This window comes from Trachypithecus francoisi, unplaced genomic scaffold (genome assembly GCF_009764315.1).
Source record: "Trachypithecus francoisi isolate TF-2019V2 unplaced genomic scaffold, Tfra_2.0 Lachesis_group11, whole genome shotgun sequence".
NCBI classification, from domain to species: domain Eukaryota; kingdom Metazoa; phylum Chordata; class Mammalia; order Primates; family Cercopithecidae; genus Trachypithecus; species Trachypithecus francoisi.
In genome coordinates this window covers 52,825,688-52,850,188 of record NW_022681456.1, presented here as the reverse complement: position 1 = coordinate 52,850,188, position 24,501 = coordinate 52,825,688, and the positions used below count along the sequence as shown (strand labels likewise).

Below are 24,501 nucleotides of genomic sequence, written 5' to 3'. Positions count from 1 at the left end.
ACATTTTCTTTATCCATTCATCTGTTGATGGACACTTAGGTTGCTTCTAAATCTTGGCTAATGTGAACAGAGCTGCAGCAAACATGGGAGTGCAGATATTTGCAGTAAGAACCTCCAAACTGTTCTCCATAGTGGTTGTACTAATTAGTTTGCTACTTTAAAACAAGATTAAACATAGTACTTACTCTTCATAAGGCTATTGAAAAGATTAAGTAATTTAATATATATGAAGCACTTAAAAGAGTTCTTGGCACATACTAATTGTTTAATAGGTGTTAGTCAGCTTTATGATTATTTCTGTCCAGTGTTCTGCTTGGAAACTCTGGGTTCCTTGCATTCAATTTTATTGGAGTCATCCCCTGGAACTTGGTTTTCTCAGTGACTGGGCCGATAGTTTTGGTAGTAATTCCCTGGATTAGATCATCGGGATCATGTATGTGGTAATGCTAGAAGAAGGTAGAGAAGCTTTTAAAGGTAGGAAAAATAAGGAAAATGGGGGGTCTTCAGAGTAGGGGAAAAAGAGATTTGGGGAGGCTACTGGCAAATGCTAGCAACTTTGTAAATTTAATAAGATACAGGCTGGTTTTGACTGGAATGAATTCTCCACCCTAGATCCAGTCATGGAGGTCAGGGACAAGATTTTGGTCTTGACGTCCTCAGAATGTTGATCTCTCCACAGATATTCCTCTTTCTTCTTACTTTTATTTTTTGGGAATCTGGGTGAAATATGATATACATGGAGTCACAATAAAAACCTGAGGTGCTTAAAGCTGAGTAAATATAACACTCTGATATGGTTTGACTGTGGCCATACCCAAATCTCAACTTGAATTGTATCTCCCAGAATTCCCACGTTGTGGAAGGGACACAGTGGGAAGTGACTGAATCATGGTGGCTGGTCTTTTCCGTGCTGTTCTTGTGATAGTGAATAAGTCTCACGAGATCTGATGGGTTTATCAGGGGTTTCTCCTTGTGTTTCTTCCTCATTTTTCTCTTGCCGTGACCATGTAAGACGTGCCTTTTGGGCTGGGCATGGTGGCTCATGTCTGTAATCCCAGCACTTTGGGAGGCCGAGGTGGGTGGATCACTTGAGGTCAGGAGTTCAACACCAGCCTGACCAATATGGTGAAACTCCGTCTCTACTAAAAATACAAAAATTAGCCAGCTGTGGTGGCAGGCACCTGTAATCCCAGCTACTTGGGAGGATGAGGTGGGAGAATCACTTGAACCCAGGAGGCGGAGGTTGCAGTGAGCCGAGATCGCGTCACTGCACTGTAACCTGGGTGACAGAGAGAGAATCCGCATTAAAAGAAAAAAAAAGTGCGTTTCCCCTCCAGTCATGATTCTGAGGCCTCCCCAGCCATGTGAAACTGTAAGTCCAATTAGGCCTCTTTTTGTTCCTGGTTTCGAGTATGTCTTTATCAGCAGTGTGAAAATGAACTAATGCAACTCTTTCTCAAAAAAAGTGGGTATAGCACTAATAAAAGCCTTATTCATATTCTCTGTTTACATTTCTAGCATATTATTGTACAGCAATAATACTTTTTACATTTTAGAAAATGTAATCTATATCGTTCAATATTGTCAAATACAGAAGGTAGGGGAAAAGACAATTGATTTTTACTTTAAGAGAGTTTACAATTAAAAATAAGCATAAGACACAAATTCCCTGCACAGTACTTGCATTAAATCTGTTTTCCGTTTGTATTCACTATTTATCATTGCTAGATGCTTTATAAGTTTTACCATCTCAGATAAAAAAACACAATATTTCTAATTTCAGAGTAGAGATTGTATTTCATTTGATAAACAATAAGATAATATTAGACAAGTATTTTGATTTTAATTGGCTTTTGCTTGACTGGTTAAATTTTTAAAAAATCTGAGATGCTTAAAGTCTAATAGTTCAAATTAGCTTCACACTTTTTTCAGAAGCAACCGTAGTAAGAATTAACAAGTATGACAAATCCCATTTAGTCCTTAGAAATCAAATTAATTAAAATGTAATTAGGAGCTAATGTAGGTCTCTTTGACTGAAGTCACCATAAAAATCCATGAATGACATGACTTGGTTATATTTTATTTGTACCTGAAATGGTCACTACAGTTTTATCTCAAGGGACCATGCTTGTGTGTATTGCAAGTGCACAAACATAAATTTCATGTTCACTTAAACAGAACTCTATTATATCTCATGCCAGAAAAAACACAGTTTGCATAATAAAGGCTTTTTACTAAAAATACTAACTAGTCTGTGGTGGTGAAACCATAGGAAATTTAATGAAGATGGATGGAATGGAGAAATGGAATTGAGTAATATGGCCCAGCAAATAATTCTGGCCAAGTTGTATACTTTTAAAGATGATTGAATGAGCATAATATTGGAAGCCTTTAGTAAGACCTCAGAAGTCTGAATGGGAACATATTTGTTTCAAAATACTTGCACAATTTTACTATGGACCAATGTGGCAAATCAATTAGGAGAATTGGTATACGTCTATATTATCAAGGATGAGAGAAAAATGAGTTAGTAAAAAGAGTGTAAACGTTGAACTAAGGAATAATGCATTGTCATTACCACAAAAGAGATCTTTAAGAGCTCTAAAAGTACAAATGTAAAGTGGCTTTACATTTGGAATGGATAACAGAGAACAATGTGGACAAAATGACTTGTCCTTGTCTGTCTATAGACCTCTGTCTCAACTACAACATCCTAGACCAAGTCACCATATTTCCTGCCTGGACTACTATACATTAGCCTCCTAATTGATCTCTGCTTCCATTCTCAGTCTTCAATAATCTATTCACACAGCAGCCAGAGTAATCTTTAAATAAATCAGACCATGTCACTCCTGTGCTTAAAAACCTTTAGTGGCTTCCAGTGCAATAAAATCTAACTTCCCTCAGTGGCTCACAAAGCTCTCTGTGACCTGGTCCCCAGCTATCCCATTGACCCCATAGCCACCACCACTGTTCTTCTGACTCACTATTCTCTAACTACTCAGGCTTTCTTTCTGTTCCTCAAATATGCCTGTCACAGAGCTATTGCATTGGCTATTTCTTTCTCTTTTTAGTCTTTTTTCCTGGCTTCCTGTGATTTAGTCTCATCTGAAATGTTACCTCCTTTGAGAGATCTTCCCTGATCACACAGTCAAGTTACCACCGAGCAATTCTCTATTTAACCCCCGCTTTGTACTCTGCAAACTACTGGTGCGAATAGAATATTTTTATTTACTTATTTATTTGTTTATTAACTATCTCCTGCAACCAGAATGTAGGGATGAGGGCAAAAACTTTGCATTATTCACGCCATTTTTGCAGTTCATTAAACAGTGCCAAATAAATACTTAATGTTCAATAAATGTATTTTTAGGATAGAATGCAATTTTAGATAAAGATACTAAAACATGGTATATATAATAAAAAATAGCAGCCTATGAAAGATAGATTGTTGAATTCCCAGGATTGTTGGAGGACAAATCCCATACCTTTTACCCCCTTTTCCATGTAGCTTCTTCTTTTCACAAGTGTCACCAACAACTGAAAGCCTCATGTTATATCCAATGTTTCTCTTTGTGCAAATAGTAATTTGATGTTGAATGACCTAAAACCACTATTACCCACAATCATTTTTCCAAGAATATTTGAAGCTCACTTCAAATACACATTCACAGACATCATAGTGTAAAGGTATCTAACAATATGAACTGTCTTCTCTAAAGGATAGCAAGGAAAATTTATATAACTCCAGAATATCTGATGTTGGCAGATGAAAACCTGGTAGAGTAAAAAGGAAAAGAATTCTACGTTTCTTGTAAATGTAGTCATGGGAGATCCACTGAAGCTATTTTAGCTTCATATTTTCATCTAAAAAACTTTTTATTGATACTTGCCTTGAAGGGATTTTTTCTGAGGATTAGGGAAAAAACGTGATAAGGGCATAGGGCATAGTAGGGACTTCAAAGATGGGGTCTCTTAACATTTTTTCTTCTATTTTCTTGATAATATATAGCAAAACCTGATTTAGTATTCTTTCTCACAAAGTGGAATTTAGAAAAAGGCAGGAGAATCTTAGACACATTTTATTTCTACTTTACAACTTTTTCAAAACTCTTAAAGTTTTATTTTTAATTGACAAGTAATAATTTTATGTATTTATGGATTATAATGTGATGTTTCAATACATGTATACAGTGTGGAATGATCAAATCAGGCTACCAAAGTTGTCACCACAAATACTTATTGTTTCTTTGTGGTGAGAATATTTACAGTCCATTCTCTTAGCTATTTTGAAATATGCAATACAATATTATTAACCATAGTTACGAAGTTGTATAACAGATCATCTTAACTTATTCCCCTTCTACCTAACTGAAACTTGTACCCTTTGGCTAAGACCTTTTCCCTTTTCTCTGTCTACCCTCCTCCCCCAACCTCCCAGCCTCTGGAAACCACATTCAACTCTCTACTTCTATGAATTAAAGTTTTTCAGATTCCACACATAGGTGAGATCATGTGGTATTTGTCTGTCCATACCTGGCTTATTTCACTTACCATGATGTTCTCTAGGCCCATCCACACTGACAAAAATGACATTTCCTGCTAATTAAAGGCTAAATATTAAATGGTATTCGTGTGTGTGTGTGTGTATGTGTGTATGTAGGTAGGTACAGATATCTATCACATACTTATTACATTTAAAGAAACGTATTCATTGCTAGCACTTCAGTTGTTTTCATATCTTGGCTGTTGTAATAATGTTGTATTGAACATGGGAGTGCAAACATCTCTTTGGCGTATTGATTTCAATTCCTTTGAGTATCTCCCCAGAAGCAGAATTGTTGGATCATAGGGTATTCTATTTGAACTTTTTGAGAGAATCCGTATTGTCTGTCAAATTGGCTGTAGCAATTTATATTCCCACCAAAAGTGTGCAAGGGTTCCCTCTTCTCCACATCCTCACTAGCACTTGCTATCTTTCATCGTTTTGATAATAGCCAATTTAAAAGGTATGAGGTGACATCTCATTGTGGTTTTAATTTGCTTTTCCCTGATGATTAGAGATGTTGAGCATTTTTTCATATAGCTGTTGGCCATTTGTATATTAGACACACTTTAAAGGAGCATGAGAATTTCAGAATCTCTTAGAGCATGGACAGTGGCAGGTCTCAGCTTCATTCTTTTCAGTGGGGTACTTTTCCAATAAATTGTATCTCAGTATTCTAAAGGAGATCTTTCCATGGTCAGCATTATAAGGTTGTGCAGTTAATACACTGTGTAGAGGTAACTGGCTAACAGGGTGAGTGAGGCCTGGAATCCACCTCACACTCTTCTCCTTAGGATCCGGGTTTGCACGAGGCTGAATTTTCTTAATTTGTCTAAAAGCATCCTACAGCCCATACTTGCCCCTTTCAAAGTACATCATTTTCCAAATTATCTTGCATTTGTGGAGCATATAGCTGAATGGCACATAAACTATCTTGTTTATATATTTTTAGATCACTGTCTTTTGTTTGATTGATTTTGTTTGGATTATTTAAATCAAATGGTTTTGTTTCAGCTAAGAAAATATATTTTAGAACATTTTATATATATATATATATATATATATACACACACACACAAACACACACTCCTTGTATCAAATAAGTCACTTCTCACCTATGACATGTGATTTTGTTGTGTTTGTTGCTGCTGCTGCTGTTGTTGCTGCTGAATTAGCAATTGCTGCTGCTGCCGACGCCTGGCTGTTCGTAGCTTTTCAAAGCGAGCCTCCATTTCTTCCAGAACTTTTGGGGTGTATCGCACCACCAGCTTGACGCTGTCTTTAGCAGCCTTGAGTAATTCCACAGCTTTCTCATGGTGTTCTCCTTCCACACTCTGAAAAGACAATGACACTTCTTAAAGGGAGGAGGTTCAATGTTCTTTTCCCTGAGAGACAAATCTGAAATTAGTATCATATTAAGAACCCAAAATTTAAATTTTTAAGAAAGTATGGCAAATGAGTTATCTTACCATCATCATTATTATGTATTACATTGTGATTAAACTATAAGCAGGTTAGGCTGCACGGGGTCACAGAATGGACTGCGTGGGGATTCAGGTTATGCGGGTGAAAAGCAATGAAGACCTAAGTTATAATGCTAACATTAGGAATGAAATTTCCAAATTGCATCTGGAAGAGTAAATGCACTAGTCAACAAAATTTTGAAAAAAATTAAAACATAGTAACAAAGAGGAAATTTCTCTATCAGGTATTAACATTTATTAAGAATCTACAATGATTAAAGTGGTATCTTACTGTGTGTATAAAAGAGATAGCAGAACACAGCACAGAGTCCAGAAGGAGAGTCATCACATGGAAAGTATTATTTATTATAAATGTGGACTTTAGACCAAAGGAGAAAAGGGCTATTAACTAAATTAAATAATACAAAATAATGGAGACCCAGCCAGGCGTGGTGGCTCACGCCTGTAATCCCAGCACTTTGGGAGGCCAAGGTGGGTGGATCACAAGGTCAAGAGATGGAGGCCATCCTGGCTAACACAGTGAAACCCCGTCTCTACTAAAAATACAAAAAATTAGCCTGGCGTGGTGGTGGGAGCCTGTAGTCCCAGCTACTCAGGAGGCTGAGGCAGGAAAATGGCGTGAACCCAGGAGGCGGAGCATGCAGTGAGCCGAGATAGAGCCGTTGCGCTCCAGCCTGGGTGACAGAGCGAGACTCCATCTCAAAAAAAAAAAAAGAAAATTGATAGCCTATGTAAGATTGTAAGGTTTACAGCCATCTCAAAAAAAAAAAAAAAAGAGAGACCCAATTTCATACACTATGCTAAATATAACAGATTAATTAGAATTTAAATGTGAAATAAAAACATAAAATAACTAAAATAAAAGAAAGGTAAACATTAATCATTTTTCAATAGAAAGGGAATTCTTAATTTAAGATGCCCAGGGAAACATAACCACAAAATCAGATGTACACAGTGTAAGTTTCTATGTCTCAAACACTGTAAAAAAAAAAAGGGCAAATAAACCAGAAAAACACTTTCAGTATATGACTGTCATATACTTAGTCCAAAAGGGATTTTTTTCTGGTTTATTTGCCCGTTTTTTTTATTTTTTTGAGACAGAGTTTCACTCTTGTTGGCCAGGCTGGAGTGCAATGGCCCAATCTGGGCTCACGGCCACCTCCACCTCCTGGGTTCAAGCGATTCTCCTGCCTCAGCCTCCCGAGTAGCTGGGATTAAAGGTGTGCAACACCACGCCTGGCTAATTTTACATTTTTAGTAGAGATGGAGTTTCACCATGTTGGCCAGGCTGGTCTTGAACTCCTGACCTCAAGTGATCCACCTCCCTCAGCCTCTCAAGCTGCTGGGAGACAGGCATGAGCCACGGTGCCCAGCCTGCCCTTCATTCTTCTAACAAATCAATAAAGATCTAAGCAGAATGAGCAGTGATATGCATGGACAAAAAATAAAAAATAAAAATGGCCGATAGACCTCAGAAAAGATGTTCAGACTCCCTAGTAATCAAAGAAGTATAGACCAACATAAAATATTTCTTTTTTTTTTTTTTTTTTTTGGGATGGAGTCTCGCTCTGTCACCCAGGCTGGAGTGCAGTGGCACGATCTCGGCTCACTGCAAGCTCCACCTCCTGGTTTCACGCCATTCTCCTGCCTCAACCTCCCAAATAGCTGGAACTACAGGTGCCTGCCACCATGTGCATCTAATTTTATCCATTTTTAGTAGAGACGGGGTTTCACAGTGTTAGTCAGGATGGTCTCAATCTCCTGACCTTGTGATCCGCCTGCCTCGGCCTCCCAAAGTGCTGGGATTACAGGCGTGAGTCACTGCGCCTGGCCAATATTTCATTTTTAACTTAAAAATAATAAATATGTATTTTTAAATTTGGTGCACAGACAAGGATGTAGGAAAATTGGACTCAGACTGCTAATAACATAAAACTGGTGAAATTTTTCTGGAGGGCACTATTGTTATGCATTGAATAACCCCTTATTATAAGTGAATAATTTTATATTCAGAAAAATCTATTCAGGATATAATCAAATATGCACACATACTTATAAGATAGATATGATAGAAAACAAAAAATCAATTCTTGGCTTTTGAATTTCAAAACAGTCTTTTGAACATCATGGCATAGACAATACTTGGAGAAACTATGATTCCTCTAAGTAAACACAAAGCTGCTTTTTTCCCAGTCTTCTGAAGAGTCTCCAGGTTGGGATGATGGAGAAGCAAAAAGAAGAAAGTCATAATTAGACTTTATAGGACCCTAAATAAGGAGACCCTGGCTCCTGTGCCTCTGAGCTGATCACCAGGGCAAATGACAGAACCCTTAATTTACAGGATTGAACTGCCAAGGCCTTTTTGCCTTGCTTCTTGGGTAAAGTACAGAGAAAAAAAAATCACAGTGCAGTGTGATGGATGGAGACTGAGATAAGCTTAAAGAGTGTCAGAACACCTAAGAGTCACACTGAAGAGGCAGAGAGGGCCACCCTCAATTGCTTGACATTACATTTTCACAATCCAAGCAGAAGGGAAACTCAAAATGGACACTAAATTGAGTTACGGAAAAATAAAGGAAGTGAAATCTTAAGCACCCTTGAGTTATACCTTCAGATTCGTAATTTCTAATGCAGATTGGGAGACTTAAGGGATCATTTGATCATTGGCTTAGTCACTCAACTAATATGTTTATTAAGCATTTATTCTATGAATTATAGTCTACTACATTTCTTGAGAAAACATGAAAGAAAGGGAAACTTTGACAGCATCGTGCAATATAAACACTATTTTCCGTATGTTTGTAATTTCTTTATAACCGGTCCCACGATGATTTGTAAATGCATAGAATTTTCCTTTGAAAGGAAAACTTGGTGATTTGGTCGTCTATCTACTCTTCTCTAATTTCTTTTTTAATATTAAAACTTACATGTTTTTATGTTTTAATAATAATGGTTCACCCATTTTCTAGGCCAGATCATCAGTCTGTAGACTTCTTTGTGGCTTCTGTTCTATTTGCTTTTATTTAATAGGGTTGAGATTCTAGGCCAGACCTTTAGAGGCCCATTATCTCTGTTTTGGCACTGTGTCTGCAATTCAGTTGCCACAGGAGAGCAGTGGTACTAATGTGTGTGGGCCATTAGGCTCTCACTGTGGTGGTGAAGAGTTGAGAGAAACATGGCTGGCTGGTGCACCACATACCAGGCCCTGCGAAACCATCAAGGTTATCCTCTTCCAGTCCCTGCTCTGCCCTCTCCCACACAGTTAACAATGTATCAAAAGCGGGCCCCACAGTTGTCAATTCCAGAAATTTTGCCTTCATGCTTTATCTTCAGTTTAGACAAGGACTCAGATTCTCTTTAAGGCTCAGCAGAGTCAACAGGTCTCTTGGTTTGGCTCTACTGTCTTTCCCACCAGGACAGAGTCACTGTGAGAGATCTGGGCAGTGTCACAGTTCCTTACTTGTACTATTGATACGCTTTACTAACATCCCACAAATTATATCATTAAGCAGCTAAGAAGTGAGTTTTAGAAAGACATTAAGAAATATAAGCATGCTTGAAAAATTTTTATTTCAAACACTCCTCAACTTTGCTTTTTAGTTGTTTTCAGAAGGATATCTTAATTCTTGTCTTAAGGATTATTTTTGTGGCCTTTTTTCCTCCACTAGCTTTGCCTACTTTGTAAATACTTTTGAATGCATATGCTTGTCTCCTTAACTAATTATTTATCTCTGGAGTGCTTTCAGTCCCTCGGTATAACTTTGTAAGAAGAGTAAGGCAATTTTCTCTTCTTCCTTCTTTCCTTTTTAAGGTAAAAACAAGAAATCAAACCATCTTGTTTGTTACAGAAGTCTTGTTGCATGAATAAAAAGAAGTCAAAAGATCTACTCAGCTAGTGTATAAATGTTGATGTGCAAGCCCTTCACAGTATTCCTTGAGCCCTGAAGGTTTAGCATCTATTCTTGCTTTTGATTTAGTGTATGTCTCACTCTTAATGAAAGTATGCATCATTTCTAGCTAAATATTTAAGGCATATTTTGAAATGTGATAGATTATTTATAAAGAGTTAAGCTGTTTTTATCGAAGCTGTATATACAAGCACTCCTGATTCGGAGGTATCTTTTATAACAACCAGTGTAAGTTTGAGCAATCACTGAAAACTTGTAGCACCAGCTTTCTGCATAGGCTGAGAAGGTGGTTCTTATATGACTTTAGGAGCTCTAAAATTACTTCTTATTTTAGGCTGGGCGCGGTGGCTCAAGCCTGTAATCCCAGCACTTTGGGAGGCCGAGACGGGCGGATCACGAGGTCAGGAGATCGAGACCATCCTGGCAGACAAGGTGAAACCCCATCTCTACTAAAAAGTACAAAAAAACTAGCCGGGCGAGGTGGCGGGCGCCTGTAGTTCCAGCTACTCGGGAGGCTGAGGCAGGAGAATGGCGTGAACCCTGGAGGCGGAGCTTGCAGTGAGCTGAGGTCGTGCCACTGCACTCCAGCCTGGGCGACAGAGGGAGACTCTGTCTCAAAAAAAAAACAAAAAAAAAACTTCTTATTTTAAAGTGAAACCCCCTCCTCCATTTAAAACCTGAAATTCTATATTTTTAAGTTTTATTCCCTTGCTTTAAGAGTTTTGTTGTACCTATTGCGTTAGCATAAATTAATTTAACAAGGTCTTGCAATGGACATCTGGTAAAATTGGATTTTATTAAGAAGGTGAGGAGTGATGAGAACAGCTTGAGGGTATAGTAGGTTCCCAGGAAATATTTTGACCAAAGAGGAGTATAGCCTAAAACAGAAAAACCCCTAAAAAGAAACGTTACCTACCCTACAATTTTGCCTAGGCTGGCCATGAGCATACATGAAATGAATTAAAATGCACTATGAAGACTGAACATTCCCATCCTGAAAATGCTTCTATCTTCAGCTGATAAGTCTTTTAACAATAAACATACAAAATAATATGAGGTCAGGCACAGTGGCTCATGCCTGTAATCCCAGCCACTTGGGAGGTTGAGGCAGGAGGATTGTCTGAGCCCAGGAGTTCAAGACCAACCTGAGCAACATGGCAAAACCCCATCTCTAAAAAAAAAATTTTTTTTTTTTTAATAGCTGGGGAGAGTGACATGTGCCTGTGGTCCCAATTACTTGGGATGCTGAACCAAGAGAGTGGCTTGAACCCAGGAAGTCGAGGCTGCAGGAAGCCGTGTTTGTGTCACTGCACTGTAGCCTGGGCAACACAGAGTGAGACTCTGTCTCAAAAAAAAAAAAAAAAAAAGTATATATATACACACACACATACACACACAATTATATACATTTGTTATATATAATAGTTGTATATTATCATATACAGCTATTTGAAGGCTCCTTCTCATCTATCTATCTATATATATATATAGAGAGAGAGAGAGAGAGCCTCAAATAGTTGTATTACGATATATACAAACTAATAAAATACTAAACTGATAGAAAAACCATACGAACTGGATTTGCTATAATATTGATATACAAAGAAATATATTTTCATTTAGGAAGCTGGGGAAAAAGTAGCTCAGTAAATAACCAAAGGCATACATGTTTCATCAGCAATCTCATACAGCAGTAAGCTCTAGGCAGCTTTCAAGTTAGCTAATTTGATTGAAGTTTAGCAAATCAATGTCTGGTAAATGAACCAAGGTTTTATTTTCTTTGTTTTGTTTTGAGATGACGTCTTGCTCTGTCACCCAGACTGGAGTGCAATGGCACGATCTTGACTTACTGCAACCTCCATCTCCCAGGTTCAAGCAATTCTTGTGCCTCAGCCTTTCGAGTAGCTGGGACTGCAGGTGCCCACCACCATGCGCAGCTACTTTTTGTATTTTTAGTAAAGACAGGGTTTGCCACAATGACTAGGCTGATCTCGAACTCCTGGGCTCAAGTAATCCGCCTGCCTCAGCCTCGCAAAGCACTGGGTTTACAGGAATGAGCCACTGCGCCCAGACTCAACCAAGTTTTAAACATGGCTGCATTCTGATCATTCAACAGTTTTTCTATTCGTATACACTGTGAGATATCAAAATGGCAGCTTATTTCTGGTATGCTCAATTTCCTGGTTGATTAAGGATCATCCCTTATATGGGAGAATTTGAATTGCACTACATACATGAATTTGCTCATGACATGTGCTCTCTCTCTCCCACTTCCATAGAGGGTTAAATTTTGACCCTGGCTAGATCTCAGATGGAAGCAATGCCTGCCCAGGGAAGCAATCATGCTATCTGTGTACCGTCAGTCATCAACTGGCCAAGTTTTTAGGCAGGTTTTTCTCTGTGGGAATTACATAGACATCATCCTGATCCAGTTTTCTGATGTTACGTTACTTAAATACTTTATTGGACAACAAGAGTTGGCTAGACCTTGTGGTTATTCAAGGAATATTTACAGCCAGGTTTATGCATAGACTCCTAAATAACATCAGTCATTCCTTTAGATTAAAGGCCAAATGATGTTATCATCATCTGGAGTAAAGGACATCAAGGGTATTAGGTAATTTTACCTTAGTGAATTAGATAGCTCAGAAACACAGAACATTTTACCTAAAAAGACCTTTAGAAACAATCTCATTTATGTCCTTATATCTTAATACATAAGGAAACAGACCCCAAGACTGGCTATAACTTACTCCATTTTATATGTCTGTAGTTGTAGGTCTGGATTAGAACTCATTTTTCTTGATGACTGCTCTTTCAACAACCCTATGCTAATTTTCTAGCTTAACTAATCCAGAAATGAAATACTGGATTTTTTTGTGTGCGTCATTTTTGTGTGATGTCAAAGGATAGGAACTAATGGCAAGGAAAACATCTGTCAACTCCTAGCTCAAAGGTGTGAGCTGGAGTGAAGGAGCGGCATGGGGCTACTTGAAGGGCTCACTACTATTAGGATTAGTGGGGGGTTATGATTCTCAACTTTGTTTTTTTTTTTTTTTTCTTTTGAGACAGAGTCTTGCTCTGTCGCCCAGGCTGGAGTACCGTGGCGCAATCTCGGGTCACTTCAAGCTCCGCCTCCCGGGTTCAAGCCATTTCTCCTGCCTCAGCCTCCCAAGTAGTTGGGACGACAGGTGCCCCTCACCACGCCAGGCTAATTTTTTTGTATTTTTAGTAGAGACGGGGTTTCACCGTGTTAACCGGGATGGTCTCGATTTCCTGACCTCCTGATCTGCCCGCCTCGGACTCCCAAAGTGCTGGGATTACAGGCATGAGCCACTGCACCCGGCCTGATTCTCAACTTTGAAAAGGCCCAGCATAATCAAGCAAAGACCTATTCCTTTCCCACAAATATAACAGTGATTATATTTTTCTTATGATAGTTTTACTTTTGTTCCATGAAGGTCTTTTACTGTCATTTTATTTTAAGCGTGTGTGTTCATACATATAAATGTGTGTAAACATGCATGTGTGTATATGTATACTGTAGTTTTTATTGACCATTTATTAAGTAAAAGGCTGTTTTCTGTGCATTCTATCTAATCCTTGCAATATATCTGTTAAAAAGGTAGTGAAAAGGTTAAGAAATATGTCCTAGGTCACCAGGTAGTAAGTGGAACAGATCAACCTGCAATGAGCTTATCTGTTTCTAGAGTCTAGGCTCTTACCTACCAAACCTTAATCTTAAATAAAATAATTAAAAAAAGTAAGTATCATATTGGCAGTTTTCCTTACTCATAGAGATGTTTAGGCCAGTCACTCTTAAACCTTTGATGTACATAGAAGTCAACTGAAGAAGTTTTTAAATATAGAGACCTAAGCTGTTCCCAGCCTTGCCATATTAAGATCTGTAGCAATATGACCTAGGAATATATAAATACAAAACTCTGATCCAACCATCCAGTCTCTGACATGTAGATTTGTGTTTGGACATACTACTCTGAACCCAAATAGAACTAACCAAAATAGTAAATGTCATCTTAAGGGTTTCTCTACAACCTTACTACAGAAAAAAGTGTTGGTTAGATGAGGGAAATCTTATGATTTTGCCTTGATGTAGCTCTACAGTTGGCATTCTTGATCATTAAATAAAAGCAATGTTGATTGGGCATTTAATTAAGAAAGAAATATCTTTGAATTAGCTACATGATATACAGTAATGCCTCCTTATGCACAGTTTCAGTTACCCATGGTCAATCAATGTCCAAAAATAGGTGAGTACAGCACAATGGGATATTTTGAGAGAGAGAATGAGACATCACATTCACATAACTTTGATTGTAGTACATTGTTATAATTGTTCTAGTATTGTTGTTGTTAATCTCTTACTGTGCCTCATTTATAAACTAAACCATCCTAAATATGTATGTACAGTAAAGGAAAAAATATAGTATACATTATTCAGAAAAGAATTTTATGATGTTTTATCTTTCCCTTGTTTCAAATATGTTAATTTTCCTGTTCTAAATATAGTCTTTATTGTTTAAGAGAAGTGGAAAAAGTATTAAAAGTATCACATTTATCTCTTGGAAAAATGTGCTAATGACCTCCCATAGTATTTTGTTCTTGCTTTATGCTAATATCTATCACAACTGCACTATAATTTATCAGTTCACCATCATTCTGTTGCCACTAGACTGTCCAAGAGGAGGATGAGTCTAATTTATTTATCTCTATGTCCAGCATTTATTATGAACTCAATAAATACTTAGTCAATGAATATAACATCAATATAAAATATAAAGTCTCATAGGCTAAGGAACCAGTATTGCCTGGGTTTGAATCTGAGCTTTCCTTACCAGCTCTGTGAACACAGACAAGCTGCTTAATATTTCAAAGCTTCACTTTCCTTGCCTGTAAATTGTGCATCATAGTGTACTTAGTTTATAGGATTATTATGAGCATTACATTTAACATACACTAAGCACTTGAAACAGTGCCTGGAATTTACAAAACGTCCAACAAATGTCAGTTCTTTGTTGAACTATTTTCTTGGTGATAGTATTGCTTAGGGCTTCAGATGTTCACAGATAACAACAGCAACAAAATATGATTTTGCCTTTGGTGTAGGTAGAAGTTTTCTTTATATTATTTGGGAAGCAAAAGTTTACCAAGTAAATTAATAGTGTATGGGGCTGGTTGGAAGAATGTTTAAAACTACTTAGGTGAAGCCACTGCCGTTAATCATCCTCAAGTAATTTAGTGGCATCATTTCCATTCATACAATTGATATGCTAATTACAAATGATCATTAGTTATTCATGAAAACTGTTCCTCTCAGTCCCTCAACAATGTCATGCTCTGTTAGGTAAAGAAGGAACGTGCAGGAGATTTACCTGATAGGAGCATGCATAATGTAAGGGAACTTGAGAGGGGAAAATCATCAAATAACTAAACACCACAAAAGAGCAAGGAGGTTAATGGAAAAAAAGTGTATATAATTATACATATTCTTCTCCTGTGAAAGCAGTTAGAAGTAGAAGAATTTTTGAATCATGAAAGTGGAGAATGCAGAGCATTATCAGTAAGCCTGGGGGCAGAAAACTGAAAACCAGCAAAAAAGCTTTAGAAAAAGATCAGTGCCTTCTAGCAATCAGATATTCACAAACCTACCATTCGGTTGATCTCAGCCCACCTTTCAGATCTGGAGACTAAAATTGGAAATAAATGCAGCTACTACATCCTGGTGGTAATGCTCGATCCTTGACGTCTGCACCAAAAGGGGGGAAAAGTCCTGATGGTTGTTGGCATGAAGATTAAACACACACACACACACACACACACTCACATATACCCATCTTCAGGAGTACAAACATGAGCTTTAGAGGTCTGAAACACTGAACAAAGCTGCCTGAGAAAATATTTCTCGAAAATGATACCTTTAAATCAGTCTGCTAATTCTTGAGTGGTGGGTTTCACCCAGGAAGCAGGGATAATAGAGAACCCTTCCCAACTGTGATTCACACTGTTTTGTCTCTGAGATGCAGGCTGTGCACCCCCATGCTCTCCCAACCCCTGACACTCTGTGACACTACACCCACAATGAGCAAAGGCTTAGAAATGTAAATATTCCTAAGCAGAGTGTTGTGACTGCCAGTTCTCATTATTTGCCTTCAGGTCTGCATTAGGATAGGGGAGGGGTTGTGGAAGTGGTGATCATCACCTTCCCCTGCATATCCACAAAGAACTACCTACCCCATACTCACCCCACTACAGCTCCACTTACAAAATGTAAATACATCTTAGTCACTAAAATTTACTGTGACTTCTTAAACCACAAAAGTCTTAGCAGAGCCAGAGTGCCAGGGTAGAAAGGCCAGGGATTGGGGTCAGGAGGATCTGGATTTGAATCTTAGACAAGTTGCTTATTAACAGTGTGACCTCTGGAAATGACTTCTCCCCTCTCAGATAGAGACTGTTCCAGTTTTAGCACTGAAAGTCCCAGGAAATGCATCAGACCTGGGCAAATCAAGATAATAAGTCACCCAAGACATAAGATGTTGCACATGCGCACAGGGCATAGTAGTGCCTAGTAAATTTTATTTTTTAATTAAAAATACTTTATTGTTAAAAATGCTAACGATCATCTGAGCCTTCAGTAAATCATAATCTTTTTGCTGATAGAGGGTTTTGTCTTTATGTGGATGACTGCTGACTGATCACAGTAGTGGTTGCTAAAGATTGGGGTGGCTGTGGCAATTTCTTAAAATAAGACAGCAATGCAAATACATGTGATGGCAGCTGCAGCCAGTCTGGAGTGGACACTGCAAAAACACCAGCTATAGTGGGGGAGATGCTGCAGGGCTGTGGGCTTTAGGGAGCCAGTGGGAGTCAGCAACATGTGGAAGCCCCACTCCTTCCAAATTGGAGAGAGCCCCACCCTCTTGTGCTCAGTTGCAGTTGCCCAGCTGCAGGTGCAGACCCAGGCATCTCTGCATTCTCAGGGACCCAGGAAGCCACTCTCCCCTTGCAGGCTCAGAAGTTCCTGCTCCTGTTGCCTGGCCTCTCCCAGCTCCCTGTGCCTGCTCATATTTCAGAGCAAAGTTGATACCAAGTGCAGGCACTATTGCAATCAGGCTGGGGATGTGTGCACTCAGCGGAGCACTGTCAAGCCAACCCCCTGACACCTCAGCCCCCCGTGGACTTTGGGCACTGATGAGCCCAAAGTATTAGTTCGCTTTCACACTGCCAATAAAGAGATACTTGAGACTGGGTAGTTTATAAAGGAAAGAGGTTTAATTGGCTCACAGTTCCACATGACTGGGGAGGCCTCACAATCATGGCAGAAAGCAAGGAAGTGCAAAGCTACATGGCAGCAGGCAAAGAGAGAATGAGAGCCAAGTGAAATGGGAAACCGCTTATAAAACCATCAGATCTTGTGAGACCTATTCACTACCACAAGAACAATATGGGGGCGCTGTGTGCAGTGGCTCATGCCTGTAATCCTAGCAGTTTGGGAGGCTGAGGTGGGTGGATCACCTGAGGTCAGGAGTTTGAGACCAGACTGGCCAACATGGTGAAACCCTGTTTCTACTAAAAATACAAAAATTAGCTGAGTGTGGTGGCAGGCACCTGGAATCCCAGCTACTCAGGAGGCTGAGGCAGGAAAATTGCTTGAACCCAGGGGGTGGAGGTTGCAGTGAGCCAAGATTGTGCCACTTCACTCCAGCCTGGGCGAAAGAGTGAAACTCTATCACACACACACACACACACACAAATAAAAATAAAATAAAAGGGGTAACTGCCCCAATGATTTAATTATCTCCCACTGGGTCCCTCCCACAACACATGGGCATTATGGGAGCTACAATTCAAGATGAGATTTGGGTGGGGAACAGACAAACCACATCAGGAAGGAAAGTCGAGGGGGCCTAAGGGTCGCTCAGCACAGGACTGCAGGTGTCTCTCAGCACAAAGGGCCAGGGCATCATGGGCATCAAGGATGGCAGGTTAATGGTGGCAGGAGGCAGGCAGACTCCTGGGTGGAAAGGGGTGGATTCCTGGTGAAGCCCCATCTTCAAGCCAGGGACAGCCTGAAGCCCAGGGGCTGGGCTGCCTGTTTGGCAGACTGGAGTGAGAACTTACGGTGCTTTCTCTTGGCCTGCCTATGGACTAATCAGCACGCACTTACTCCCCTCTGAAGCCCATAAAAACCCCAGACTCAGTCAGACTCACACAGATGATGGGTTGACCTATCTGCAGAGAGGAGCTACCCACTGTGGGTCTCTTCTCTGCTGAGAGCTGAGCAAAAGATGGGACAACCTGCCTGCAGAGAGGAGCTACCCACCGTGGGTCTCTTCTGAGCTGTTCTGTTGCTCATAAAGTACCTCTTCACCTTGCTCACTCTCCACTTGTCTACATACCTCATTATTCCTGGAGATAGGACAAGAACTTGGGACCTGCCAAATGGCAGGGCTGAAAGAGCTGTAACACAACAGGGCTCAAATATGCCTCTTGCTCATAACGTTGTGGGTGATGAGAAGGAGAGAAGAGAGAAGGAGAGAAGAGCTATGACCCTTTGGGGATCCCAGACCTAAGAGCTCCCTGAGCTGGGGTTGTGACACCCTCTTTGGGGCTTTGCAGTTCCTGGCTACTCCAAGCTTCCAGGCACCATTGCAGTCCCTGGTGCCAGGCATGGACACTGTTTGTGGTACACCTGGTCCAGCCACAGCCTTCTAGGGAGCCGGTCCCTGTGGCTGCGCCTAGAGCTGCCCACCCTGCTGCAGCCAACATGCCTGGCTCTGTGCAGTGGCTGGACTCCATGCTCACTTGCTCACACACTCCTCACCACTCTGCACCTGGCTTGCCCCTGATAGGCATGGGATCCAAGTGGGTAGCACAAGCTGAGCACAACCTGCCGGGCTGAATGTGTGGAATGAGCCCAGCAGGCCTGAGCAATATTTCGGCAAAGGCATCACTGGACACAGAGGTTTCCAGCCAGAAAAGTGACACCGCAAGGATTCTGTGACACATGGAAATTAAATAATCTGCTCCTGAATGATCGTTGGGTCAACAATGAAATCAAGATGGAAATTTACAAATCTTTGAACTTAATAATAATAATGACACAACCTATCAAAACCTCTGGGATACAGCAAAAGTGATGCTGAGAAGAAAGTTCATAGCATTAAATGCCTGTATCAAAAAGTCTGAAAGAGCACAAATAGACAATCTAAGGTCAGACCTCACAGAACTGGAGAAACAAAGACAATCCAAACACAAACCCAGCAGAAGAAAAGAAACAACTAAGATCAGGGCAGAACTAAATGAAATGAAACAAAAAATACAAAAGATAAATGAAACAAGAATCTGGTTCTTTGAAAAGACAAATAAAATTGATAGTCAATTAGTGAGATTAACCAAAAAGAGAGGAGATCCAAATAAGCTTAATTGGAAATGAAACAGGAGATATTACAACTGATACCACAGAAATACAAAAGACATACAAAAGGCTACTATGAACACCCTTACACACACAGACTAGAAAACCTAGAGGAGATGATAAACTCCTGGAAATGTACAACTTTCCTAGATTAAACCAGGAAGATATAGAATATCTGAACAGACCAATAACAAGCAGTGAGACAGAAATGGTAATAAAAAACATTGCCAACAAAAAAAAGTCCAGGACCAGATGGATTCACAGCTGAATTCTATCAGACATTCAAAGAAGAATTGGTACCAATCTTACTAACACTGTTCCACAAGATAGAGAAAGAGGGAATCCTCTCTAAATCATTCTACGAAGCCAGTATCACCTTAATACCAAAACCAGGAAAGCACATAACAAAAAAATAAAACTACAGACCAATATCCTTGATGAACATAGATGCAGAAATGCTTAACAAAATACTAGCTAACCAAATCCAACAACATATCAAAAAGATAATCCACCATGATCAAGTGGGTTTCTTATCAGGGATGCAGGGATGGTTTAAGATACATAAGTCAATAAATATGCTACACCACAGAAACAGAATCAAAAATGAAAATCACATGATCATCTCAATAGATGCAGAAAAAGCTTTTGACAAAATCCAGCATCACTTTATGATTAAAACCCTCAGCAAAATTGGCATAGAAGAGACATACCTCAAGGTAATAAAAGCCATCTACAACAAACCACCAGCCAACATTATACTGAATGGGGACAAGTAGAAAGCATTTCCTCTGAGAACTGGAACAAGACAAGGATGCCCACTTTCACCACTTCTGTTCAACATAGCACTGGAAGTCCTCACCAGAGCAATCAAACGAGAAAGAATGGGCATCCAAATCGGTCAAGAGGAACTCAAACTGCCACTATTTGCTGATAATATGATTGTATACCTATAAACCCTAAATGTTATTTAATAATTTTTTCAAAAAAATCAATAGCCAGGAAGGGAAGGGGTTTTATCAGAGAATGCATCATTGCCAGCATGAAGAAGGGGAAAGGAAGGAGAGATCTGAGTGATAAGAAAGATTTGAAACAGTTAGGTTTGAGTGTAGTTAAGTCATTTTTGCCCACTCTACAATTCTGCCAAGACCCTGAGGGCAGACCTAGTGCCATGGGGCATTATCTCCTTCTGCCACCGCAGAATCCCAGGGATGATTCAGCCTGGTTTTAAATGTGAAACTAGCTTAGAAAGAGTAGCCAGAATCAGATGAGGACTTTAAAATGTTTATGAAGCAGTGTTATGTACTGGGATACTGACTGAGATCCCTCAGAATAAATAACAAGGCCCACCCTTCAAATCATTTTCCCTGACTTTTATGACAGGTGGGCTGTTACAGTGATGGAAACAGGGCTTAAGTTAGGGGGTTCTATAAAAGATTCTGCAACCTAGAAAAAGGCTTAGCCTATAGGACGTTTTTGAGAAATCTTACTCCCCTAAGCAAGGAGTACAGCATCCTATCTCCTCTTCCAAGATGACAGCAAGTATTATGGGCAATGACATCTCCTAGAATTCCAGTCAATCAGAATAGTTTTTTTTTCTGTAAGTATCTTACTCTAGCGAGCTCACAGATATCCCAGTTTTTCAAGTGGTGTCATAAGACAACAATAGATTGCTGAAATTATTCAACCAAACCCTTCAAAAGATACACTTCAAATATCTAGCCGGTTTTATAATCCTAGAAGTCCAGGCAATTTAATATAAAACATCAGGGGGAAATACAGCAAATCTGGGCAGAAGTTGTCTGAGTCTGGCACTGTCAAATGTGTTTCCTATAAAGTGTAAAATGGCATGGACATTTATGTTGATGTGTACCATGAATAATAAAACATTAATAATAGCTATAACATTTAATTTAATTGCAGAGATTCAACATTGCAGATGCTTTCTTGCAGGAGAAGTCAAAATTTAAAGCCTATTTCAGGTTTACTGTCCAATATCTCTGTAGCTGTGCATATAAATGTCTTTTCCAATTAAATGTACACCCACAGAATATTCTTTGCTTTTGTCACCATTGATTTATACTAAGATTTTTGCTTATTTTAAATGCTCTAACTGGCTCTAACCTCCAAAGATTATTTTCAGCCCTCTTTTCTAGTTCCTGCTATCACTAGTCATGCAGCCACCCAAGTTGGGCCCTCCTGGGGACATCTTCCCTCAACCTACATCCAATTAACCACCAATACTGGTTGATATTAATGCGTCAATTACCACAATTGCATCTCATCCTCTCCTCCCTCTTATTTCTTATGATTTCTTGCCTGGATTTCCTCCAGCTTCTCTCTTGTCTAAATGCTTCTACCTATTCCAGCCAGAGTTGCTTTGCTTTTTTTTTTAAATGGAGTCTTGCTCTGTTGCTCAGGCTGGAGTGTGGTGGCATGGTCTTGGCTCACTGCAGCCTCCCCCTCCTGAGTTCAATCTATTCTCCTGCCTCAGCCTCCCAAGTAGCTGGGACTTTAGGCATGTGCCATGATGCCTGGCTAATTTTTGTATTTTTAGTAGAGATGGGGTTTCACCATGTTAGTCTGGCTGGTCTCGAACGCCTGACCTCAGGTGATCCTCCTGTCTCAGTCTCCCAAAGTGCTGGGATTACAGGTGTGAGCCACCACCCCTGGCTGAGTTGCCTGGTTTTTGCATGCCCTTGCTTAAAATCTATTGATGAGTAGAAAGAGCACAGCTATGATTGACACTGTCCTTGAGGGCAGGGACCTTGCTACATTGATGGTTTATCCCTGATACCTAGCACAGTGCACAGAACTCATCCAATGTTTGTTTAGCTAATCTGAAGAGGGCTGACTTTAAAGCTTAGGTCAAAGGTTACCGCTGTAAGAAGGTTATTTCATTTCCCTGAGCCTCAGTTCCCATATATGCAAAATGGCATTAATAACATCTCCTTCAGGGCCGGGCACGGTGGCTCACACCTGTAATCTCAGTACTTTGAGAGGCCAAGGCGGGCAGATCACAAGGTCTGGAGATCAAGACCGTTTGGGCTAACACAGTGAAACTCTGTCTCTACTAAAAATACAAAAAATTAGCTGGGCGTGGTGGTGGGTGCCTGTAGTCCCAGCTACTCGGGAGGCCGAGGCAGAAGAATGGTGTGAACCCGGGAGGCGAAGCTTGCATTGAGCTGAGATCCTGCCACTGCACTCCACCCTGGGTGACAGAGTGAGACAAACAAACAAACCAACAAAACATCTCCTTCATAGAAGTTATTTAGGTTTATATGGACTGCCCGTGTAAAGTGCCAAGTACTAAACCTGGCTCAGAATGTATCCAATAAATGCATTACCCCTTACATATTTTTCAATTTTCTAGCAATGAAAATGAAAACATCTTGTATCATGCAAAGCACTTCCCATGTACAGGCAGGTAGGTCCAATGCTATTTCCTAATATTAATCTTCAACATAGAAGCAACACTATGCTTTTGATTTCAGCATGTGTTTTCATGTTTCCATAATCTCTCAGTTTTATTCCCTCAGTGTAGAATGTCCTTCCTCCACTCTATTTGAATAAACCCACACCCATCATTCAAAGCCCATCCCAAGCAGTACTTATTCTCTATTATGTCACTTCCTTGCTCAAAATTAATAGCAAATACTTTACGATGGCTTACAAGGACCTTCACTTTTCACTCCCAGCTGGCCTCTATAACCTTATGTCTAACACTGTCTCCATCATTCCTATTCAAATCACTCTGGGTGTTTTTTTGTTCTTGCTTATACCTAATTCATTCCTGCCAGAATTATGTATGACTACCTTCTTCCCATAAAGGTCTCAGCTACAAGATGCTCAAGTCTACTATCAGTTAGGGAGATGCAGATTACATCTAAAATGAGATGAAAATCATTCACGTGTTTAAAAAAAGAATGTATCGCCAAGGATTTGGTGAAATTTATATCCTCATAAAACATAGAAGTATAAATTGATATAGGCTTCTTGAAAGTCAATTTGGCAATATCTATTAAAATAAAGTATATCTATATCTTCCTATCCTGGCTTGCACATATTAGTATCTACCTGAGAAAAATAGTTACTCATATACATAAAGATTTTCATTCAAGCAGTGCTCAAAATAGCAAAACAAAATTAAACAAAAAACCATTTGGTTAACAAACTAAATGTCCATCAACAGGGGAATGGTTAAATGAACCATATATAGAATATTTATTATACAGGAGATTTAAAAAGGTCTATGTACTGATGAGGCAAAATCTCCAAGACATTTTTAACCAAGGAAGCAAGTCACAGATAATAAGTATATGTAAAAATAACAGTGCATTTAAGAAAATCACTTATAATAATAATAGTAGCTTATATTAATTGAATATTTACTATCAGGTACTGTCTCAAGGGCTTTAAATGTAGCAAAATAGTGACTTTTCATAACAACACTGCAAGTTACATAATGTCATCATCCCAATTTCATAAATGAGGAAACTGAGACACAGAAAGATTAAGTAAGTTCCCATGGCCACACCATTAATGGGTAACAAATCATTGTCTGGAGGCTGACCTCTTAGTCATAGCCCTGCATTGTCTCATACGTTTGTATTTAAAAATAAATAAATAAGTAAATGTGGTGTGTGTGTGTGTGTGTGTGATGTATGTGTGTGCTTGAATACAAAGAGAAACGTTTAGATGTATGCTCACTATGGTGGTGTTTCTACACGTGGGGAGAGAAAGGGGCTGGAACGGATTGAGTAAAACGGTTAAGGGGACTCTTTAAAAAAATCTGACTTTAGTCTTTCCATACTGAATTATTTAAAAATTTGCTAAGAATGCATTTACATATTTATTGTATATTTTTAAATACAATAACCCAGTATCATCCCATGAGAAACATGGGAGGAAAGGTCATTCTAGAACAAACTGAAGAAGGTGGGAAGAAGGATAATTTTGTTTAAATAGTTCTTTCAGGCAGAGCTTTCAAGTAATTTGGGCAAAATAAGTCCCCCCAAACAAAAGCAAAAATCCCTACAACTGTAATTCTTTAATTGCCTGGGTAATTCAGGTGAAATGAAGGGATTTTAGCAAAATTACCTCAAAAATTACAGATGTGGAAGTATA

The 24,501-nt window shown here is 39.3% G+C and overlaps 1 protein-coding gene across 2 annotated transcripts in view; it reads right to left on the bottom strand.

Annotated features, from left to right (window-relative positions):
- The window catches only part of LIN7A (lin-7 homolog A, crumbs cell polarity complex component), a 151,650-nt gene that overhangs the window by 12,460 nt on the left and 114,689 nt on the right, over window positions 1-24,501 (bottom strand). For both annotated transcript variants that reach the window (XM_033221158.1, XM_033221159.1), the window contains exon 5: window positions 5,662-5,880. In XM_033221158.1, coding sequence (XP_033077049.1) covers window positions 5,662-5,880 — 219 coding nt within the window. The remainder of the gene's footprint in view (window positions 1-5,661; window positions 5,881-24,501) is intronic.